We start from the raw sequence: 24,201 nt of genomic DNA on the forward strand, positions 1-24,201 counted from the left end.
CTCCTAGCCCTATGGGCTGTTTCCTCAGTGCTCATTTTTGCCTCTTCCCAATCTGGGTGCAGGTTCACCAGAAATTTGGGGCTGCACCAGAACAAGGATCTGACACTATCAGATGAGGGTAAACTAAAGTCTGGGTATCCGTTGCCATCTCCAAGCCTGCGGGAGTTAACTCTGCCCTGACACTATCCTTCACTGGATGTGGGTGCCAAACTCATTTGGGAATGGGGATGTAGTGATAAACTCATGGCCAATGCAGGAATAATAAATTTATTGTAAGAACCACAGATGACATGGTAGTGCACATATAAAAGGAGGAAACTGTTGTCATCACAGGGCCGGCTGGAGCCCCACCTGGGAGCCTCACTCTCTGCAGTGGCTCCAAGGACATCAGGCCCCAAGGGTGGCAGCCTAACCCGACAGCGGGTACAGTGCTAGGGGCAGGATCCCCCAGATGTCCCTGTTCCCTCTGTGGCCCCACGGGGCTTAAAGGGAAAATGCTGTGAGGTATAAGGCCCAGCTGGTGGCAGGGGACTTGCAGCCACCTGTAGGCCAGCCTTCCCTCTGAGACACAGCCAGCACCCCTGTATCTGGGAGCTTCTGTGGCATATTCCACATGCCAACAGTGGCATGGTCTGAACCCAAAACTCAAGAGAATCTGTGTGTTTTAAAGGTTTCCTATGTTCTCTGTCTGCTACTGGAACAGCAGAAGTGTTTTCAGACTCTCAAGATGCTCTAACAAGACAGACCCTGAGCTCTCTGTCAGGCGCTGAGCATGGACAAGGGCCCTGGAGGGCACAGGGTAGAGTATGTCTGACTTCCTGGAGGATAGCGCCAATGCCACGGTCACCTGTCCTAGTCCTGTACAAGTATGGGAAATGTTTGGCAGGTCCCCAAGACAGAAGATAAAAGCAAGAAAGCTAACCTAAGCCCAGGCTCTGTAAGGAAGCCAACACCTAGAAACGTCCATTGTGAGGTGCGTGTCTTCTGTGGCCCTGACGAGGTCCCTGGCAGCTGGGGGGAAGGGTGGCCCAAGAGGGAGCAGCAGAGGTGGCTAGGCGGCCGAAAGGCAGGCCTGGTGGATACTCTGTGCCCAAGTGTTGAGCAGGGCCGTGACCGAGTGCTTGTCGGGAAGTTGCAGCAGCCTGGAGGTCATGCACTGGTGCACCGACTGCAGGAAAGGGTTGGCATCTGCAACAGAGCAGTAGGCATGAGTGCTGAGTTCTCCAGCAAGACAGTCACCCTAGGGCCCAGGCCCACATCAGCACTGGCAGGCATGAGACTGTTGTGTGGGAGACCCACCCACCCACCCAAGGTGAGTGGGCTGCCATCTCTCACACACAGGCCCTCATCCCAGCCAAGCATTGAGTCAGTAAACTGGAGCGTGAATGGACCTGGAGTCCAGCAGTCTCAGGGTCCCAGTCCTGACCCTCTGTGCGCCAGACCTAAGCCTGACTGGGTGGCAGAGGGAGGGACCATCACTATCATTAGGGTTTTCTCTGAACCTCTGACTTGAAGCCATGTCACTCAGATGGGTCCCAGTGATCCCAAGTTCCTGTCTGTGTCCCCAGGTCAGACTTGAGAACGCAGGGGTTACTAGCTCAGGTTACCCCCATCCTCTGAACATGGCTGCCCTGGAATAGTGGGACAGGCAAGGGAACACAGTTGGGGCGGATACCCTTTTCTCTCCGAGTGGCTGCAGGGCAACCTATTCCAATCTGCAAAGGAGGAAGGGGAGGGTAAGGATGGCCTGGGTTGCAGGGGGATATATAGAGAACACCCTGGTTGCCCAAAGCAGACCCCTGCCTGCTCTAGGCCCCTAGATAATAGCCAAGAGGCCTTCCCGCCATGGTCCTCTTGGTTCACACACCGTACTGCCACTGTCGGTCGATCCACAGAGGACTCTGGGCGGGGTAGTCGGCGGGCACACTAAGCTCCAGCGGTGGCACACTCGGGAGGTCCTTGTCATCTGCAACATATGAAGCTACCCCGTGATCTGGCCCAAGGGCCTGGCCTGCACCACCCCACAGATCTGATGCAAACAGGGCTCTTCACACCCTGGAGGGAACATTCTAATGAGGCTTGTTGTGATGCCTGGAGCTTGCTCTCCCAAGCCAGCAGGGCCACATCTCAACTGGGGATGATCTTTCACAACACTGGAGAGAGGGGAGCTTGTGGTCTCACAAATTGGCCCTCTGCAGGTAAGCGCAAGAATCAAGGGCAGTGAGTGGGGGAGGAAATTGTGTGTGCCGGGGCTGACAGAGCGTGCATGCAAGTGCATATGAGGCCCAAGTGCAAGTCATGACAGAGTGCGCAGACTGGGCACAACCTGGGAGCAGTGGCCCAGCATGGGTGGGGGAAAGTGGTAGTGCCCCGGGGCTGCAGTTCAGGACTCAGTCTCAATGGGCACTCACCCAGCTTGCAGATCAGGTGGACAGTGCCGTTGTTACTGCAGTGAGAAGGATCCAGGTTCACCAGGAATTTGGGGTCTAACCTGGCCACCTCCCCCTGGAGCACATTAGGGATGTTCTGCTGCTCATCCTCTTCAAACCTACGCTTCCGGGCACACACCACTGGGGCCCTGGAGGAAGCAGACATGGTGACCACATGAGGTTATGGCCCACCACCCACTGAAATGCTAAGACCTAGGCTGTACGCACGTAATGGGTGGGCCATGGATGGCTGTCATTGCTGGCACAAACGTGCGGTAAAGGGAATGGTTGAAGACTGGTGAGCGGATGTTGGCCAGGACGGCATCCAGGAGTGGCTGGCATAGGTACTGTTGTTTGGTTGGTGGCACTGGGGGCGGTGGGGGTGTCGGCTGGGAAAAGAACAGGTAGAGTCAGCAGTCTCTCGGACTTTCTGAGAGGCATCACAGATCCCAACACACTTTTCACTCAGTCAGCACCCCACAACCTCCACCCCCTGGAGATTAAGATGGTCTATGCAGGGCACATCTGTCACCCCCTGCAATCTGGCCTTTCCTTGCCACTGCCACCCCCAGGTCTGGTTTCTTGTTGGGTGGGTGGGCACGTGATGGCAGAAGTGATATGCATAAAAGCTCAGCCCAAGCACCCACAGGGTCCCAGCCATGTTTTCTCCCTTTCGCCTGTGTCCCACTTCCATCCCAGCATTGTTCCCAGGCTAAGCAGCTGGCCTCTCCACCTAGCCTGACAATGAGGTTTCCTCCCAGCACTGAGCTCCCCAGAGATGTCTCAATTCTTCGAACACCGCCAGACCAAAGCACGCCACTCACCACTGCCATGTCATTCTTGAGTTTCTCCAGGGCAATCTCACACTTCTGCAGTGTTTTCAGGGGGCACCTGATAGGGAAAGGGAACATGGCTTACCCTCCATGCCTGAGGGCTGGGGAGCTGGATGCTCTCAGGTTATCCCAACCATTTCCATCTGGCCTCCCTGGTGTGGACTGAGCCAGTCCCAGGTCTCACCAGAGGAACCCTCCACAGGAATCCCCGGCAGCTGACCAGCTGTTTCCAGATACAAGAGTCCAAGGCAAGATGACCCCTCTGGCCCAAGAAGTCTGGTCAGCATAACAAGTCTTATGTGAGAAGGGCTAAGGGGAGGGATGAAGGTCAGTCCCCTGCTCACCTCCCCATCGTCTAATGCCAACAAGGGATCAACCTGAGAAGGCCAGAAAGCCACCCAGCCTGGACAGGCTTAATCCAATGGCTAGTATTCTGTCTAAACAGAACATGAAAGACCTAGAAGGGAGCAGCCTGAGCCAAGGTGGGACAAGAGAAGCAACCCAAATTCTGGTGCCCATAGCAGCCTGGGGTCAGCAGGCAGGGAAGGACACATGCGTAGTGCTGAGAACCTGGCCCTACACTGCTTCCAAGTGTGTCACAAAGCACTGTCTGGTTTCAATTCCACAGCAAGTTACAGATGCCCCTTTGGCAGATGTGGTTAATTGAGAACTCGCCCAAAGCCACTGGCAAGTCAGGGCCAGGGCTGAAAGTCAACTTGAGGCCTATCAGAGGCAGCTAGGCCTGGCCAGCAGCATAATGAGGCAGGCTGTGACAGCCACAGGGCAGCAGTGTGAGGGCTACAGCCATGGTCTGGAGTAGGCCAGAGGCTGACTACTGGCAACAGCAGAGCTATGAAGCAGACACAGCAAAGTGCAGCCCAGGATCCCTTCTCTTAAACTCCGCATGGTCACCAAATGCCTGCCTATGAGTGGGTCAACCTAGCACCTGGGGACTCTCCATGAGCTGTGGGAGAAGCACCATCTTTTCTCCAGGGGGCTATGGGGTAAGCTCACCTCTTGGAAGGGTCTGTGAGAATGTCCAAAAGGCTCTTCATCTTACTCAGGTCCTTTTTTCTATCTGGGACAGAAGAGGGGACACTAAGACACAGGCCTGGGGTATCTATGGGTCCCACTCCACCCCTCAGCTCTTGCCCCCACCTTCATTCTTGTCGATCTTGTTGATCATGCGGCGCAGGGGCTCGATGTACTTCGACAGCTGCTTTAGCTTGTCCAGGTATTGTTGCTCCTCAGCCTGGCTAGAGCCAGCTGGGCTCATGACTGAGCTGGGGTTCACTGCAGGACACAACCTGGTAAGTGTGGTCCTAGCCCACAATGGGTACTCTAGCTCTGAGGGTTCCAGGATCCATTCACTCATTATGAGCCAAGGTCTTAAGAGGTGAGGGGCTGACCCTCAGCACCTCAACCTGCTGGGATATGAGTGTAACTCACGATGGGGGTCTGGATCTTGGGGCATGACCACCCCAGGCTTGACTTACCAGGAGTATTTAAAGGTCCTGGTGAGGGAACGCTGAAGTTCTGTGGGGTGCGCGCTGTCACTGGGCTCTGGGAGGGTTGTGGTGAGGGACTGGGCAGGAAGCTACTGGGGGACGGGGCTGGGCCGGAGCTGTAGCAAAGCAAAAAGAAGCTATCAGTGAGCCAGGGCTCTGGGCTGGGCCCGCCCAGGGAGCCAGGCAGGGAGGGGCACCCCAGTCAGGCCTACCTGACGTTGGAGTTAGGCTGTGAGCTGGGCTGGCCAGGTTGCGGGGACGGCTGTGGGGGAGGGGGCATCGATTGCGGGGTCTGTACTTGTTGGCCCGGCGACGGTGAGGACAGCATGGTGAGGCTGTTCTGGCTGACCTGGAAGTGGAGGGGGCTCAGCCTGCTCACCTGCTACATGCTCTCACTCTGCTGCTCCCTGTTCCCACAGCTGGGGCTCGCAGACCAACCTGCAAGCAGCCCCTTCTCTCTCCTGCAGCCTCACCACACTCTTATCTTTCTTGCAGACGCTGTGTCCTTCAAATAGGAACAGGCCAGAGCCCCCACCCTGTGGGTACACACACACACAAGCGCACAGTGACCCAGGCGTTGGCAGAAAGGCCTTGCTCCTCTGTGGGGGAGGCCCATGAAGAACACAGGCTTCTGCGCTGGGACAGGACAGCCCATGTCCCCACTCATGGGTGTGGGGGCCTCTGGAGGCAGGAGAACCAAGATAGCCAGTGGCCTCCAAAGGCACCACCTGGTCTGTGGTACTCTCCTGTGTGGGTCAGTGAGGATCCTGCTCTGCATGCCCTCTCCACATACTTCCTGGGTCCACACAGGGGCGACTGTATTTACACTGTACCTTACCTGGACCTGCCTAATGGGAGCAAGGTGGCCCCTGTGTCAGCCCTTTCCAAACACCTGGCTTTGGGCACCTCAGGCTGGCAGCTGAAGCCACCCACTATACCAGCAGCCACCAGGGGAGGTGAGCAGCTTGCTGTCACTGAGAAGCCATCCCTTGACTGTAGAGCTGGGGTTCATCCTGCTCCCCAAAGTCCTTGCCTGGAAGAACACACCGGGTCAACTGCACAACTGTCACCACCAGGGACACCACTGTTCTCATCTGTGAACTATGCAGGTTAAAGCTAGTACCCAGGGGACAGGGCAGAGATGTGTGACTAACCGCTTCCCATGGTGAATCCTGAGATGGGTATGAGCGTAGCTCCCAATGGCGAGGAAGGCTGTAGGGCATTCAGCCCCAGAGAGCTGCCTCACCCAGTGCCTGGCATAGTGGCACCAAGATCACCTTCGAGGCCCTGCCAGCTTCTGGGCACTGGAGGACTAGAGTGGCTTCTCCCACACCTTACCCAACCTCCTCCATGCTGTGAATCCCCTCAGAGCCTACTCCCTGTTCCCACAGCTGGGGCTCGCAGACCAACCTGCAAGCAGCCCCTTCTCTCTCCTGCAGCCTCACCACACTTTTATCTTTCTTGCAGACGCTGTGTCCTTCAAATAGGAACAGGCCAGAGCCCCCACCCTGTGGGTACATACACACACAAGCACACAGTGACCCAATCCCCCACCCTGCCCTGCTCCTGGATGATCCAGAGCACAGACGCACCTGTCTCCCAGGTCACTCTCAACACTGAGGCTTCATCCTCCTCCCACAAATGCCTCCACCATGGTTCTGGGAGAACTAGGGTCACTCTAAGGAGGTTACTGCTTTCTTGTTGCTCCAATCAGGAAAAGGAAGGATGTGAAGTCTAGATCCCACTGGGAAAATGACCTGCCTGCTGTTCTCATATACCCCAGAGCAGAAGGATTGGCCCTTTCTTCCAGGCCCACCTGGACCAAGTTCCCAGACCGAAATGTTCTTTTCCTCCCGGTCTTTGGCTTTCAACCCTCTTGAGTATGGAAAACAGCTGCACAGGGTGCTGGTGTAATACAGCATGGAGGTCACAGTAGGAGGTCACTTCTAACATGGCCAGGTCAGATGGGTACCAAGCCCAACTGAAGGCCCAACAAACGAAATGGGTTGCTCCCACAAACTGTAACAAGGTTCCAATGGAGAAGCAAGAGCGTATAAGCTCAGGCCTCTGGCAGCTGGGCCCAGAAGCTCTGCCAAGAGGAGCAAAACAATCCAGGTGATTCTCACTGATGTCACCAAAGTCAACAAAAGGCCAGGAGTGACTTTGTTTATGGCAGTCAGCCACGCACAGCAAGTTCATCCCATTCAGGACTCTCCTCCATGGTGGGAGGGTACCCCAGGTCCTGGAGTAGGCAGATTCTACTGCTCTATAATCTCCACCAGTGCCGACAAGTTCCCAGGGTTAGCAAAGTGAATAGGTCACATCAGAAAAGCCTGTGCAGAGAACGACTGGCAGTGCCAAAGAGGGGCAAGCAAAAGCCCCAGGACCCACTCTGGGGCCCGTTTATCAGGCATGGGAAGTGTCTTTGTGGCCAGTTTCCTTCGAAAGCCCTGCCTCTTCAACTGCCTCAGGGAAATCCTGCCATTATGAACTTTTCCATTACCCCAAATCTGCTGTCACTCTCTGGTCCACACTCCCTAAAGCCTCCTCCTTCCTGCCACAGTTCAAATTCCCTCCTCTGATCTCACTTGATAGAACAGATCCCAAGGAGGTGCCTCAGTCTTTGCTCAAACTATCCCTTCCAGAAGGTCCCTTCGAGAAGAGTGGCCAGCTTGGGCTGAGGGTCTGATCCCAGGCTCCATTCCTCTGACCACTGTAGCCACCATTCTTGAGGTTGCTAGGGAAAAGGGTCTCCAGCATCAATCCAGATCTGTCTCTTACAACTCTGGAAAAAAGCACGATTCCAGCTGGCAGCAAATATATTCTCCATAAACCTTCAGGACCCCTCTCAGGGCCATCAGCGCAGGCTCCTAAATCCCAAGTTGTACAGACAACCTGGGATGGGGAGCAATGGCCCAGAGAAAGAACTAGTAAATGAGAAGGCTGACAAGACAGAAATCTCAGTGTCAAGGGGCCCAGGTTGAGGGGCCCAGGTTGAAGCCTACCACCGCCCAGACTTGCTCCTCCAGTGATGTACCTAACAGCTGGAGGGAGAGCCCTGGAGAGCTGCCATCCGGCTAAGCATCTCACCAGTCTGAGTACTTTCTGTGTGAGGCACAGCCATGTCTGCTGGCAAAATCCACATAAGACAGGAATGCTGAACCTCCAGATGAAGGGGCTTTGAGAGCCTGTCACAGATCTCTGTCTGCCCCAGTTACCTGCCCCTCACTGACAGGAAGTGGGCATTCCGGGGAAGTGGCTTGTTCCAGGTCACATGCCTAGCGAGGGAGTCCACCAAATCAACATCTCAGCATCATCTGTTTTCCCCAGGGAGAAGGGTAAGTATCTGGAAATGATCCCAAACAAGACAGCTACAGGGAGCAGAAATGGGATAGGATAGAGGCAAAGAGTAAGCAGAAGGGGGCAGCCAGAGGAGGGAGGACAGGGGCCAAGATGCCAGGGAGCAGGACAGAAAGACCAATCTAGTGAACTTTGACCTGTGAAGAAACTTTAGTGTAGGCAGCGGCAGCACCATGTCCTCCAGTCTCTCATGAGCACCCACACCTGCTGGATATCCCTGCATCTACCCAGTGCTGCTGGCCCTGCTCAGCATGTCCCCTACCTGGTGCTGCCTGCTATACTCACTGAAGGAGCAGGGGACAGGGACCTGTCACCCCCGGATCTGAAGTTAGGTACTAAGTCCAACACATTGACAAGAATTCTGCTTGGTCACAGTTATCCTTGTCTGTGAAGCACCCCCATGGGACATCTTGCAGGAGGGTAGGAGGGAAGCCTGAGACAAGAGAGTCCCAACTTAAGAAGAGCCAGGGGAATCCTTATGCCCCAACTTTCTATTCTGCCCATTCCCTCGGACACAATTTATTGCAATAAGCAAAGAACAAAACCAGACAGGCACTGCAGATGCTGAAGGACACACTCCCACTAGGGGCTGGTGTGTATAAGTAGCTGGAGGCAGATACACTGAGGCCCAGGATGCTGAACAGACAGAGCTTGGGGGAAGGGAGGATGGGATACCGTTCGGACGTCAGGAGCAGTTCCCAGATATATTTTAATGACAGCTCCTGAAACAAGTTACCTTTAGCTGGAAAGAGGACTGGATTAGAATGACACTGACAAGGAAGCTGTACACATCAATCCTGGAATCAGCTTCATAGTCAGCCCCATGCCCACAGTATGCCTGGGGCTCTCAGGGCAGAAATAGGGTGGGGAGTCTGAGCCAGGGACCCTGCTGAAAAGCTGAGGTGGGAATGCTTCATAGTCTGGACCAAAGGTCTAACCTGAGCAGCTCAGTCTGTTTTTTATGGTAGGTGGGGCACCTTCTGCCACAAGGTCTGCTGGGAGACCAGCACTGTGACCTACAGTGAGAAAATGTTTACATACAAAGAACTGGACTCAACATCTGTCATATATCAACTACTCACCAGAAATTCATGTCTCCAAAAAGGTGTCATGTCCAAAAAAATCCTTATTCTGCCTAGAAAGGGGGTGTGGATATGTAGGGAATTCTATGCTCTAGATAGTAAATATAAAACTATATGGTCTGACTGAATCTTCCAGCTCGGGGCTTTCTTGTTTAATAATAATCAGTCCTGTGTACTGAACGCCAGTTATTCCTCTACACCCATCAGCCAAATCTGACACGATCAACCCAATAGATACAGAAGCAGAAGCTGAAGCAGAGAAGAAGTTTGATGTTACAAAGCTGAGAATCTAGAGACAAGAGGGCAAGGAAACATTCACTAACAACATGCAGTAGGTAACAGGGCCGGGGCAGGAGGTGCCTAAGGCCTCAGGACCCCACCCTGAGCAAGCCACTGTGTATTGTTCCCCTCTGCCCTCTTTACGACCTCGATCCCAAGAACCACCGCCCCTGCTGCCAATTTCTTCTCTCAGTCACAAGGCCTTTTTACCAGCAGATCCCAGCTGCCTCTTCCTCCCAAACTCAACAACTACCACAAGGAGACAACGTCAAGAACTCAAGTTCTAGTCAGTGACAAGCCATGTAAATGGCAGATCTGGGGTAACCCTGGGGGTGGGAGTGTAGGGAGGGTAAAAACGAGCACACCCCCAAACGGCAATCCCTCAGCCTCAGGAAGGCCTTCTTCACTTGTCTCAGTGGTGTGTGGCAGAGTGGCCTGGCGGTGATGGCAGTACCAGCACATGTGCCACCGGGGAAGGGAAGGGCTACTATTTGCTAGGATAATAGATGCAGTATACTTACAACAGAAACTGAATTTTTAAGTTTTGGCAACCTTGAGATTTTCAAGTCTAAATGGAAGGTCCATAAGATTAGGGAACCCTATTCATTTTATTCTCAGAATCTCAGAAGAGAGCGTGGCACAAGGCATGTACAGGATGAAGCCTCCACAGACAATTCCAAATTTCATATGATGATGGAGAACCAGAAACTTAAGCCCCTGAAAAAGGGTAATGTCCAAAGAAGTCCTTATTCTACGCAGGAAGAGGGTGCGGATGTGTAGAAAATTCTATGCTCTACACAGAAAATCTAAAACTGAATGGTCTGACTGAACCTTCCAACACAATAGACCGATTCATACAATCTGTGCCATCCAGTCCAGCAGCCACGAGCCTCCCAAAGGGGCTATGAGCACCTGAAATGTAACTGTGCAATTAAATTTTTAGCTTTAATTTTAATTAAACTTAAATGTAAAAAGCCACACATGGCTGACGGTTATATTATTAGTATGTCCTAGAAAGCAAAACGATTTACTTAGTGTCTGTTTTATTGTACTTAGCTTGTTTTACCATACCACAAACATGGCAGCAGTGTAACTGTTCAACAACTCCAATGTTTATAAAGTGACATGGCTCCAACCTCCAAAAGAGCAGAACACTGCAACTGACCACACTATTAAAACAAATATACACCCAGATATTACTCGTATCCCCTCAAGAAGCAGAAACTGGGTCTGCCCTCATGTAGTTAGCACTCCGACTGCCTGTAAGTCACTGGAGATGACAGTGCCGCACAAAAGCACTCAGAGGACCCTGAGCTTCCCGGTGGCCCTGGGCGCTGCCCCGTAAATACCTGTGCCGAGGGCTGTCCGCCCAAAGGGATGGTGCTTGACGGGACGGCAGACACAGCGGTGGTGGGCGGAAACCGGGCTCTTACTTGCATCCCACCTTGGGCCAAGGCTGCGGTGATCATCTTGAGGACAGAGGGACAACAGACAAGGTGATCGCAACAAAGAAATGCAGTGCATGGGCAGGTGGAAAGAGCTGTGTAGCCTCTGTGACAAGGAGTGCCCCCAGTGAGGGGCCTGTGGGGGCTCAGGGAGCCTGGGAAGAAAGAGTCTGGACTTCAAGTTCAAAGCATTGAGGACTATCTAGGCGCAGGAGTCTAGGAGCCACCAAGAATGCTACCTCCAGGTCTTTCTGTTGGCTTCACTCCAACAAACTTCTGATCTGCTGGTGGGTCCACAGAAACGTCAGGGCCAGACCTCAAGGGTCTGGGTGGTGTTTCTGGGAGACCAGGCTCCAGAACAGGCTTCAAAAGAGTGTTTCTACTAGAGTTCACTACAAGAAGTTGACCTTATTACAGCAAAGGAAACCCCAGGTGAGCCAGACAGCTCATGGCACTTTTTCTTCTCAGTAGTATGATGCCTGACAAAGATGTTTGAAGAGCCAAACTCAAACCCTTCTCCTCTCTTCCAAGTCAGAATCTGCCATAGAACTGGTTTTCCTTTTACAATGAAAATCAGGGGAAGATGTAAAAAGGAGGCTGGTATGTCACTGAGGCCTCACTACAGTGAGGCACAGTTCCCACTGAGATTCAAGTCTGGGTCAAGTCTGTCCTTAAATACGCAAGATGACTACAGGCTGTGCATCTCCAGCACAGTCTGGACCCCAGCTCTCCTCTCAGCTTATGTTTCTAGAAGCATAAAGACAGCAAGATAGGCTGAGTACTGCTGTGAGTCTGGATCAGGGTCTGGCTTGCACTGGTAGGAACTTGGCAGTTGGCCTCGTCACCCTCACTCTGGGTTCTGAGTTGGGAATGGAGTACTAGCCCTAGGTGCTTGAAAAGCATTTGCTCACAATTTTTAAGATGGAACCACACTAAAACATGGCCAGGGGTCAGAAAGGAAGCAGGACTGACCAGTGGGAAAAGCAAAATGCTTGTCCCAGGAAACTGCAAATTGGTGTGAGACTGGGGCAGCGAGTTGGTGGGGCAGTGCTCCGAAGCAGGGGAAACCCACTGGGAGACTTTCTGGCTTCACATGCATGTCTCACTCTCACACCCACAGGGTCCACATGGCAGGCGTTGCAAGCTGGGGGTGACACAAGCAGTACAGACACCAACCTGAACTTTGCAATGGCTATGGGTGTGGGGTAACTCTCTCCAGGGCTGGGGACCAGACATTTCTGCAGGCACACCAAAAAAGTAACTCCCCAGGGACTGGGGACAAGAAAGCCATTCCTCAGTTGCTGCCAAAACAAGAGCAAGTCCTGGAAAGCCCAATATCACAGCACCTCATTAGAAACAAAGTGGGACACTGGGGGCATGTATTGGGGGAGTCTGGATAAGAAGCCTTGGGAAAACACAATCTCCTACCCAGAGGGTTCACTGACCACAATGAGTGGGGATTGAAAGCAACTCTCCTGGGCTCAGCTCTAAGCAGAAGTAAGGGGGTGTGGAGGAGAGGTATGATTAAGATGGGATAACATTTATCACCAGTATGGCACTCAAGATCTGCCCAATTGAAAGCCCAGGAGCAGCTCAACAGTGCTCCTTCCAGAAGGAGAAAGCCTGAAGTTGGTCAGGAGGTATGACAGAGGTAGAAACTTTCACTCAGGAAGAAACAAGAGTAAAAAGGAATCGAAGTATAGATCTAACTTGCTGCCGAGTGATTTCCTTGGAGATGAAAACCCCTGAGAGGGACAGCTCATTTTCTTCCAACCACAAATACTAATGGAAACACGCCAGCAGTGTTCACAGGAGCAGAAGAGCTAGGCAGGAAACCGCCAACAGCCCACAGTCACAGTCTCCAGAGTGACTGCATCACTCTCTCTTCCCCAACACAAATACCCCAGAAAGGGAATCAGGCACCGCCCCGCAGGTGGTGGGCCTGTCATCGTCCTGAGGGGAGCCTGGAAGGGGGAGGGATTCAGGCAAGGCTCAGCCAGATGACATCTATGTACATCAGGGAAGTGTGTCTTTGATGGCAATTCATAACTTGATTGCAAGAAAAGTTTTGTAGTGATGTAACTGTGTTAAGTCCTCATATAATAAAGATTAAAAGACAAAAGACAGGGATTTTTGTCACTGGAAACATATTCTGTTCCAGTTTTATCTGTATCAGTAGCTAGAGTATTAGGGGGAAAACGTGTATTTTAGTCTCCTGCTGAGCCTTAGAGTAAAGCCTATGGTGGGTGACAGTGATACAGTCCTTCTCATCTCCACAAGCAGCGTCAGGTAAGAAAGTCAGCATACATGGCACAGGGCTCCCCACTTTTCCTGGAATACTATGACAGATCAACCCTCAGTGGGGTTGCCCCTACAGCCCCAGAGTGTTTGACAGGGTGCTTCTTTACTGCTCTGTCCTGGAGGGCAGAGCAGGAGACAAGACAAAATGGGCTGCCAGTTTAAGTGCTCCAATCCCAGTGCCTGTTTCACAGAACAGTGCCAGCGCCTGTACACAGCAACTCCCATAATGGAAGAAGGGACAAGGTGTCCTGATGTCAAACATGTGAGCACAGAGACTTCTAGTCTGTGTTTCTGAACTCCTGGTAGATGACTGGCTGATAAAACCTGAGGGTCTCAAAGTGACCTGGTGATTCACTTTTAGGAGACGTCAGGAAAAAATCCAGACCCAGCCATGAAGATATACATCACTGGTAACTGCAAAAATTAGAAATAACCTCAGGATTCAAGAACAAGATGGCAACTACAAACAACAGGATACAGTCATAAAAAGAATACTATACAGTCATGTGAAGTAATGTGACTCAGGTTTTAATTACAGGAGGATGGTTTCCTTCTGTTGTAATGCCAGCAAGAAAGCAGTTACACACAGAGTCCAGTGTATAGTATGACCATGACTACACATGAAAACTAGGGAAAGAAAGATGCCAAATCTTTCCTGTATTGGAATGTTACCTGATTTATACTCTAACTTCATCTCCACAGTTATCACATAACTTTTGAAGTTTTAGGGTCAGAACATTGGTAGCCTTGTCTAGTTGATTTGACTGCAAAGGAGGACTGTGAATCCAGAGATAACCCTAGAACTTGTCACACCCCATGGAATTCCATGGACTCACTGCTGCCAGAACAAAACACTGAGGCAAGACCAGCCTGCTGCCACCCAAGTGCACTGCCTGCAGAGAGGCAGGACCAAGCACAGAGACAAACCACCAGAGCCAGGGCAGAGGCCCCAAAGCGCTGCTGCCAGGGCAAGGGCACAAAAAGGTCTCCGTGTTTCAGGGCTTCAAAATGCTACTTCGGCCCCCAGCTCCTAACAGTCCCATCACACAGCCTGTAAGACAGTGAGGTCTCCACCCAGAGCTAGTCTGTCATATGTGGGAGGGAGGTAGACACATCTGCAAAAAACAAACCCACTCATAATACTCAAGTAGTGAGTACTTTTCTCCAGCTACCAGAGAGCCCACAATCTTTCCTGGATCCTTGTCTGAAGAGTCCTGGGCCCCACTTCAGCTCCACTTGCCATCAGTTTTCTGTGGGGGAAAGATTACAAATCTGGAGGCAACTGTGTCCCTCCCTAAGCACCCACACTCGCGGGCCTGGGACCTCCAGCCCACATCAGTGGAGCAAGTACAGGTGGCCCAGCACTGTGTGCAGGCTCAGAGTGAGGTAGTGAGCACACAGCTGCAGGTCACTCTCAGAGGGTGATGGCTATATGACTGTAACAAATCAGCCCACAAAATGATGGGATCAGTGTTCTTCAGTGTTTACGTCCCAAACATCAAAAAATGAGATTAAGAGGGAAATTCTCCTTCAAGCCAGCAAAATGCAGGGTAAAAAATGCCGAGTCTCTTTTACTTTCCTACTGGACCTGACTGAGATGCAGCCGTTTCCATAAAATGTGATCCTAAGGACAGCACAGGGAGTGTCGTGAGGCATCAAGGGTAGTGGCTTTTAAGGGCCAAGAGGTTCCTATATGCCACCTGCTTCTCTGCTTCAACCCAGTGAGGGAGTGCCAGGGGCCTGGGACATGCCCAGGACATAACACAGTAGCTGCAGCAGAGACTACTTCCAGCCTGGTCACTCAGGGCAGCTAGCCCCTCCCAGGTACAGATAACAGGACCGACCTGCACTGTGTTTCCCTCAAGGCCCTGTCTGGGGAAGCTGCTGTGTGGGGCACTCTGCCCAGGTCACTTGGTGCAGAGACAATAGAAATTGTCCCTTCAGTTTCCTCCACTGGCATGTTTCTCCTCAGGAAGCTTCCCATGAACTCAAGCAACAGTGCTGGGGCCAGGAAGGTCCTGAGAGCTATCTGACACCAAGGGAATACCCTGAGTCCCAGAGACATGCAGCACCGCCCACCAAACAAGACTCACAAGTCATAGGCAGGGTCATGAGTATGGCAGGTGCCACTCATCCCAGCAGCCCAGCAGAGCACCAGGATAGGCAGAACCCAACAGTGATCTTATCATCTCATCCAACTAACATGACTGCTCTTCCTATAGATAACACGCTCCTGAGTCGGAACTATCAGTGTTCCCGCTTCTGGATGGAGAGAGATGTGACAAGGCACCAGACAGGGGCTTCCACAGGGGCTTCCACTACTCAACACCAGCACAAGGGTGAGGTGCAACTACACTGAAGCTACTACACCACCGGTGAGCTGGCCTCCACTGTGAAAACTCGGGCAAGATCCGACCTGTTCCACTGACAACCAGCAACGCAGAACATATGTGGTGGGTCTCCCTGCACTTCCAGCACAGGGGCACGCACCAACAGTCAGCCAGGCAAGGGTCTGTGCACAAGTCATCACTGGAGCCAGGTGCCACAATTCTCATGTTCTGCTAGTTTCAAGAAGAGTCCACCTCCGGTCAGCCCCATACTCAGTGCTGCAAGTGAGATGCTCTCCTCTGCAACTTGTGTTCTCAGATAAGAGAGGGAAGATGAAGGACATCAGGAAAATGACACAGGTACTGTGAACATGAAAGGACCAAATATGACTAAGCAGAGCTGGTGACACTGAGGACTCCAGGCTGCCCAGGCTCTGGGATTAGCCCTTGTCTGGCAGAGTGCTGGGGCGAGGAATGCAAGATCCTTGCAATAGAGCACCTGAAATCCAGCTCCACGCACAGAGGACATGCACCTGCCAACACTAAGCTCCGCAGGCCCTCACCTGGACGCCAGAAGCCACTATCTGGGAGGCCTGAGCTGTCGGCACTGCTGTCTGCTGCTGCACCTGGGGCTGCACCTGCTGCACCTGGGGCTGCACCTGGGGCTGCTGCACCACCATTGGAGCTCGGACCTGAAGGAGGAAGAGAGAATAAATTGAGCCCCCAAGGTTGAGGACAGAGTACCCACTACTTCTGTGGGAGCTCTGAATTTTGAAGCTTTCTGTGAGAGGGTGAAGGGATTGTTATGACTTCATTGCCTATGAAGTCACCTTGCTTGTCCTTGATCCTCTAGTTCATTGGAAATATTCCACACCAGCCTGCTCTGTGTTGGTACAGCTGAGTCCCACCTCCCCTAACTCTGACAGAGTGCAGCCCTCCCACGGGGACACTGCCATACAGCTACAGTTGCGAGCACAGCTACAGCTCCAAAGCTTGAGCGCATAGCTCAGCCGAGCCTGCTCAACTCTGGGCTAAGGACACAAAGTCTATGGGAGTCCTGCTCGGAGCCTCAGATTCTTTAAAGAGAAAAGCAGAGGTGGTGCCAGTCAGCAAACAGCTGGCTCCCAAGTGTCGAGTATAACCACAGTGCTCCTGCTTCCAGTGTGCCCTAGTGCGGCCTTGTATTCATCTCACCACTCATGTTCAGCCTTCATCCCCACTCCTCGCAATGAATCAGAAACAGAAACAGTCATAAAAAAACAAGGAAGTAAGCTGAGAAACATTAAAAGGGCTCCTAGATGCAGCTACCTGGGACTTGGAAATAGTTTTTTTTTTTAAGATTTATTTATTTGTGCATACAGAACTGGGGTACAGGCCAGATATGCAGGGGCGGTGAGAGGATTCACCAGAGACAGAGTGGGGAGCAGAACAGGCAGATCGATGAATTACACTGCTGAGGGGATCAGTGGGCAGGTCAGGAGAGGTCTGCTACACCATGTGGTTACTTCCGGGGCGGGCTGGGTTCGAACTCATGCTGAAGTGGCTTTAGCTTCTTAGTGTTGTGCTTTAACCCGCTGCGTCACCAGGGAGAGCCCGGTAATAGTATTTGTAACTGTTTTAATGTGACCGACTAAAAATGCTTTGTATATGAGACTGAAATAAGAATATTTTGTATTGGGCCCTCCCTGGTGGCGCAGCGGGTTAAAGCACTGCACTGAGAAGCTAACGCCACTTCTGCATGAGTTTGATCCCCGCCTGCTCCGGAGGTGACCCACATGGCGTAGCAGACCTCTCCTGACCCGCCCGCTGCTCCCCTCAGCAGTGTACTTCAACAGTCTGCCTGTTCTGCTCTCCGCTCTGTATCTGGTGGCTCCTCCCACCCTCCGCATCTCTGGCCTGTACCCCCGTTCTGTATGAATAAATAAATCTTTAAAAAAATAAATAAATAAAAAAGAATATTTGGTTTTAATTAATGCCACCCCCAATATGGTATTCTTTGTTTAGAAAATAACAGAGCAGTTACCAAACTGGTAGATGCCCAATGGAGGCAGTACCTCCTCCCCATAGTGAGGATAGCATCCGCCATCCTTCTACTCATCTACAATCTTAAATGCCACTATGGCAATCAGCCAAGCCGCTTGGGCAACAAACTGCTATCGCAGGAGCGGAGCAGTCAGTGCAGGACGCAGCAGCTCCTACATGCACACTTCCTAGCTGGGCAGAGCACAAGATGGTGTGGGGACGAGCTGCTGATTTCTAGTAGCTGAGAAAGAGGACATTCCATTCACTGTCAAAGAAACCACTAATGGCTGCCAGACACATAAGACACCATAAGAGCTGTGACCCACCACGGGCCACGGACACTCACCAGTTTCAGCTGTGGCTGGGCGTACAACATCTGTCCAGGGAGTGCGGGAGCCTGTGACACCAAAGGCTGGGTCTGTGACTGTGGTGGGAGCTGTGAGGGTTGGTTCTGAGCTACTGGCGGCTGCTGGGGCTGCGGTGGGGGCTGGTGGTGCTGTGTGTGGTGCATCTGCTGCAGCTGCTGGGGCAGGGTCTGAGAGGGAGGAGGCTGTGGTTGCTGCATTGGTGGTTGCTGTATTGGTGGTTGGGCCTGCAAAGCCTGCTGCTGCTGTTGCTGCTGCAGTTGCAGTTGTGCTATCCGCTGCAGTTGCTGTTGCTGCTGCTGTATCTAGAGGCAGAACAAACAGAATACAGGGACCCTGTCAGCTCTGGTTCCTGAGGCAGTCTTGCCCCGAAGCAGTGTACCTGGGCTGTTCTCCCATGTGAGGGTGGGAGCACCTCCCATACAAGGGCAGTGAGTACTCGTGAAGTGCATGTCTGTGCCCTGTCCACCAGATGCTGGCCCACCCTAGGTGGAAAGAAGATGCAAGAAGGCTCCAGGAAAGTATCTGGAAGTTTACTAAAGGATGACACATAGATGCTGAGTCACAGAAACTGGGGTAAACACTTGGGTGACTGCAGACATCTGAATCCTCTTCAGGGATGATTTTGCTTGCCATAGTAGTCAACAGGACAAGTTTCAGGAGGAGGTAAAGTGGGACTGAAGAGTGCCTGCACGACTAGCAGGGGTCTGAGATGTATGGGGATAGCCAATGGGAAAAGGAAGCAATTAAGGCCAACAGAACAGAGGTGGGTAAGTGGATAAAGTTCAACAGGTATCTCCCCCTCCCTCCAAGGTTTCTAATGTGACATGGCCATTCCTCCAGGGGACACTAGATGTGGGTCCAGCAATACTGCAACCAGACACCAAAACACTCACGAGACAAAAACTGGAGACATGCATGTCTGAGAGCAATGCCCACAGGACAGCTCAAGAATTCCTACATTTCAGAACACTTTCCTCACTTTTTTCTTCAGTTAACTCTTAGAAGAAAATCATCTGTACCCAGAAGCTGCCAGTTGCCAGCAGACCAAGACACTTGAGCCTGAAGGAGAAGCCCTCCCTGTGCAATCACACCACTGTCCTAACAAGTCAGGACCTGTTTCTCTTCTTTGTTCCAGGGTTCTGCAGAAAGCCCAGGCACCAGCTGTCAGAGCAGGGCTGGCTCTACTCATGGCAGCCCCTGTGCCCATCACTGTGGCTGGTATATTTCTAGAACTCAAAGGCCACAGAAGAGAGGCTGAGTATGGAAACAACTTGGTACCTGCTGCTGGTTTTGCTGAAATTTGATCAGATGTTGCTGCTGCTGCTGCTGCTGAAGCTGCTGCTGCTGCATCACTGCCTGGAACTGCTGCTGCATGGCATTCTGTTGAGCCTGAAACTGTTGCTGTTGTTGTTGCTGCTGCTGCTGTTGCTGCTGCTGCTGCAGCGCCACCTGCTGCTGTTGAAACTGCTGTTGCTGTTGCTGCTGCAGCGCCACCTGCTGGAGTTGAAGCTGGGCTGGAAATGGAGAGGAGACCCCAGTCAGACCTCAGCAAGTGTGAAAGGAAGCCCCAAAGACCCATTGCATTCGCAGCTGTGCAGACAGGAGGGTTGGTGGGCCTAACGCCCCATTGCTGTTAGAAGTGAACACTCCCTTTATAGGAGAGGCACAAGTGATGGGAATAATGTTTCTAGAAGTAACTAGAGCTGAACAGGTCCTTTGGATGGCCAAGGGGCCCAGGCTCTGGCAACCACTAACTTACTTTTTATATCAATAGATAGGCCTATTCTGAACATTTCATATAAAGGGGATCTCAAAATATGTATTCTTTTGTGACTGGTTTCTTCTGTTGAACACAATATATTTTTAGCATAATATTTTCAAGGTCACCAGATATTACAGCATGTATTAGTAACTTCGTTTCTTTGTACTGCTCAATACTCCTCCACTACATGGACTTCCACATTCTGTATATCCACTCTATAGGTGGTGGACCTTTGGATTGTTTCCATTTTGTGATTATGAATAATGTTGCATTTATAAGATTTTCTGTAATGCTGTTTCTTTTGGAGTGAAAAAATGTTCTAAAATTAATTACGGGATAGCTACACAAGTCTGTAAATATACTAAAAGCCAATGAACACTGTCCTTTGGTAGGGTGAACTACACACTTTGTAAGTTATATTTTAATAAAGTGCTACTGAAAAATTTTTGTGACATTCTACCCACTTTCCCCCCACAGTACCATTGTTTTAAATGATGACATAATATCACAATCAGAATTGTGTGCTCACTTCTAAGGGTGTGTATATCAAGTTCCTAACAATTTTCTCCCAAGCGGATTCATCATCAAACTTCCACCACCACGGGTATCCTGCAAGGTGTTGCCCCCGCAATAGCCCTGCCCCTCCATCCCTTAGCAACCCCTCAGTTGTGCTCCATTTTGAAAAATTTTCATTTAGAAAATATTGTATGTGGGGGGTTACACAGTATGACTGACTTCATTGAGCAAACTTCTGTGAAGACCATCAAGAATGTAATGTATCAACAGTTTCTTCCCTCTTGTTGCCAAACAGCATCCCATGGTATAGACAGGTGTCGCAGTTTGGTCAACCATTCACTCCATGAGGTACATCTAAGGGTGACTGGACGTGGACTATCACAAATAGAGTTGCCATGAACATTCATGTAACAGGTTTTGTGACATTTTCATTTGTCTGGGATAAATGCCCAAGAGTATGACTGCTAAGCGGTATGTTTAGTTTTTAAAGAAGCTGAACCATTTCACATTCCTACTGACAACATGATTTATCCAGTTTCTCCACCTCCTGCCAGCACTTGGTGTGTCACTGTTTTAGCTGTTCTGACAGAGTGTAAGAATTTTTAAATTTATCTTTTTATTACCAACTTCTAACAGAAAACATTTATGTAATTGCAGTAATACTTGAAATCACTGAGGCTTGCTTTATGATGTTTTAAATAGATGTGTTCAATCCAAGTGTTTAGAGGAAGTTAATTGTACATTAAACTAGATTTCTAAATTTCTCATTTTTGTTTATCATCAATAACCAGAGTGACAATTATAATCTCTTGGTGCATCTTCCCCCTACCAGTGCATTTTTTATTCTTTTTGCATCTTATATTTGTAGTAAGGATTATATAGCTGTATAGTTTTCTTTCACTTACATGTAATTTCACATTTTCTCTCTTTTAAGGAAGTTTATTTCATTGACATTTAAAGTAACCACCTATATTTAACTCATCTGAATTTTCTCTTTTCTAAGCTTATCTTTTATCAACTGTAATAAGGTAAAATTGACAGCAACCCCCCCTTTTAAATATAAGTTTATTTTTACATCACTTTGTGCCTTTTTCTATCTATGTCAGTTGTAATTCCCGTGTGCCATCACCATAGTCCAGTGCACTTCCCTCCCCCCACCGTTTTTGATCCCATCCCCCATTCCACCCCTGTAACATGTCTCTGGTTTATAGTTGTTAATTATTATTTTCTCGCCTGGTCCTTTATACTCCTGCTATGAGAGAAACCATCCGGTATTTTTCCTTTTCTTTCTGGCTTATTTCACCAAGCATGATCTTTTCCAGCTCCATCCATGTTGCTGCAAAAGGCATGTGTTTATTTTTTTCTTTTAGTTGTTAATAGTCCATTGTGTATATGTACCTCATCTTTTTAATCCAGTTATCTACTTTTGGGCATTTGGGTTGTTTCCATATCTTCCCACCTCCCCCCCTTTTTTTAAATAGTATTTTTGCTGAATGGTTGGGTTAAATTTTGTGTGTTGTTTAAAATGGTTGTTGGTTGTCTTATGTCATTTTCCCTACTGGTTTGGAATTTACAAACTATTTCAATTGTTTTAGCAGTAACTTTTTCAGTTTCATTATGTATATTCAATATAATGAAGCATAAAGTTTGCCAGTACTTAACCTCTTAAATGCAGGGATCTTAAAACCCTCTCCAAAAAAAAATTTTTTTTAAAGATTTATTTATTTATGCATACAGAACTGGTGTACAGGACAGAGGTGCAGGGGTGGCGAGAGGATTCACCAGAGACAGAGTGGGGAGCAGAACAGGTAGATCAACAAAGTACATTGCTGAGGGGAGCAGCGGGCAGGTCAGGAGAAGCCTGCCACACCATGTGGATCACCGCTGGGATGGGGATCAAACTCATGCTGAAGTGGCTTTAGCGTCTTAGTGCTGTGCTTTAACCCACGCACCACCATGGAGGGTCCTCTAAAAAAAATTTACATGTAAAGTATGCTTTACATTCACATAATAGATCTTATAGCTTGATATATCACCTTCTGACTTGCATTTACTTCCATTCCTGTTTCTCTTCTTATCCACAGATTTATATTAAGAGAGGGGATAGAATAATGGTTAGAAATACAGCCTGTAATCTAGATGCCTGAATCATATGCTAAATCTTTGCTGATCTGTGCCTCAGTTTCCTCAGCTGTAGAAAAAGAGTCAATAACAGTAGCTTTCTATACTGAGCTAAAAGCACATTTATCTTTTGTGAAGTACTCAGAATAGCGCTTGAAATACAGCAGGTATACTGTATACTTGAGCAACAGTTTACCGAGGTTAACTCTCGCTTACACCCACTATTCTCAACCTTGTCCCTACCAGTATTTTGGGTCAGACAACTCTGCTGGGGGGGAATGTCCTGTCACGGAAGATGTTTAGCAGATTCCCTCTCTAGTCTCTGTACTCGCTTTAGTTGTTTACTCCCTCATAAGAAATAATTTCTTCTGCTATTTTACAATTGCCACCTTGGGAAGGATCATTTGAAAGGTAATAGAAAACAGTGAGCAAATGAAACATGTCCTTTAAGAAATTTTTAGTACAGCTCTCTTCCTTGCTCAACCTGTGAATATGAAGGTATCTCTCTCCCCATTTTACCTTTCCTAATAAACTTGTCCTTTTAAAATGTTCTTTAAAAACAAACAAAAGTTTTTAGTGAAGGTCTCTAGAGATGACTCTGCTTCTCTCTAGCCCTTGGAAGTTTTATTGTCACAAAACTGAAGATGGCAACGCTGTTCTCAACACACTCACTAACTTCTATTATCTTCCTGACTCCATTACCTAATCCACAGTACTTACTGTTACTTTATACAAACTGGCTGCTTCTAAGATAGCCTTTTGACCTCCAGTGTTCTGATTTTTTACAGTCATGGTTAAGACTTTTAACGTACTTTGGGTCCACTGAGCTTTTCTCAGCCAATATTTCATCGTCATTCTGCATCTACTCTCCATTTGGTGGGGCTCTGGCATCTCACTCTCCCAGAGCATCTTAGACGTTTTGATTTTATCCACCACATTTCTCACCCTTATTTTCTTATCTTCAAAACTTCTTTCCTGGACTACAATCTTGGTCAATTCTTCAAATGTAGCTTGCTGTTCAAATTATTTCTTCAAGTGTATCTCATCTGCTATTTATTCCCCAGACTTTCTCCTTTTAATAATTCTCTTGTTTCTGTAAAATCCATCTGTTTCCTTATCAAATCTGCTCAGTAACTCCTGACAGTATCATGGTACATATTCACTTGGAAGTCTATCCTTTATTTCCTTAAACACATCAAGCCTACATCTAACAATTCTATATATGTAGTCCCTGAAGGCTTCCACATTAATTGTTTCTCCTCACAGAGTCTCTGTCCTCTTTCATGGCTGCTGACCTTGGATTTGTGTGCCTACTGTTTGGCCTTAATCTGCAATTCATCAAAAGCCTTAAGTGGGAAATTCTCCTCCAATCTGACCTTGCTTCTAGGCAAGTGAGGATGCCAGAGTCCTAGCACATATCCTGTTAGAGAGAGATTATAGGATTGTTTTCTCCGTCTTGCAGTGGGCCAAGTACAGCAGGGCACTACCCTCTGTCAGCCTAGCAATTAAAAATGTACCCTACCCAGGATCTAGTACCCAAAAGAGTGTTCATAGGTGCTCAGAATGTTGAACATTCAGGCTCTCCCTGGTGGTGCAACGGGTTAGGATGTGGCACTGCAAGCTAGCTGCAGCTGCTTTAGTACAAGTTCGATCTTGGGCAAGGAAGGTGACCTACATGGCACAGCAGACCTCTCCTGACCCGCCCACTGGCTCCCCTCAGCAGTATACTCCATCAACCTGCCTGTTCTGCTCCCCACTCTATCTCTGGTGAATCCTCTCACTACCACTGCACCTCTGGCCTGTACCTCAGTTTTGTATGCATAAATAAATAAATCTTAAAAAAAAAAA

At 49.7% G+C, this 24,201-nt stretch overlaps 1 protein-coding gene across 2 annotated transcripts in view; it reads right to left on the bottom strand.

The window, feature by feature from the left end:
• Window positions 1–257: 257 nt before the first annotated feature.
• MED15 (mediator complex subunit 15) overlaps window positions 258–24,201 on the bottom strand; it is a 61,917-nt gene continuing 37,973 nt past the window's right edge. The window contains exons 6-18 of one of the 2 annotated variants that reach the window (XM_004694956.2): window positions 19,233–19,468; window positions 17,933–18,256; window positions 16,128–16,256; window positions 10,841–10,960; window positions 4,983–5,119; window positions 4,759–4,886; window positions 4,421–4,555; window positions 4,277–4,340; window positions 3,254–3,320; window positions 2,658–2,818; window positions 2,412–2,578; window positions 1,868–1,966; window positions 258–1,188 (exon numbers count right to left, since the gene is read on the bottom strand). In XM_004694956.2, coding sequence (XP_004695013.1) covers window positions 1,052–1,188; window positions 1,868–1,966; window positions 2,412–2,578; window positions 2,658–2,818; window positions 3,254–3,320; window positions 4,277–4,340; window positions 4,421–4,555; window positions 4,759–4,886; window positions 4,983–5,119; window positions 10,841–10,960; window positions 16,128–16,256; window positions 17,933–18,256; window positions 19,233–19,468 — 1,904 coding nt within the window. In that variant the 3' untranslated portion in view covers window positions 258–1,051. The remainder of the gene's footprint in view (window positions 1,189–1,867; window positions 1,967–2,411; window positions 2,579–2,657; window positions 2,819–3,253; window positions 3,321–4,276; window positions 4,341–4,420; window positions 4,556–4,758; window positions 4,887–4,982; window positions 5,120–10,840; window positions 10,961–16,127; window positions 16,257–17,932; window positions 18,257–19,232; window positions 19,469–24,201) is intronic. The other variant, XM_004694955.2, reaches the window with a different exon arrangement.

Source organism: Condylura cristata, unplaced genomic scaffold, assembly GCF_000260355.1.
Source record: "Condylura cristata isolate star-nosed mole 26May11 unplaced genomic scaffold, ConCri1.0 scaffold00051, whole genome shotgun sequence".
Classification (NCBI taxonomy): Eukaryota; Metazoa; Chordata; class Mammalia; order Eulipotyphla; family Talpidae; genus Condylura; species Condylura cristata.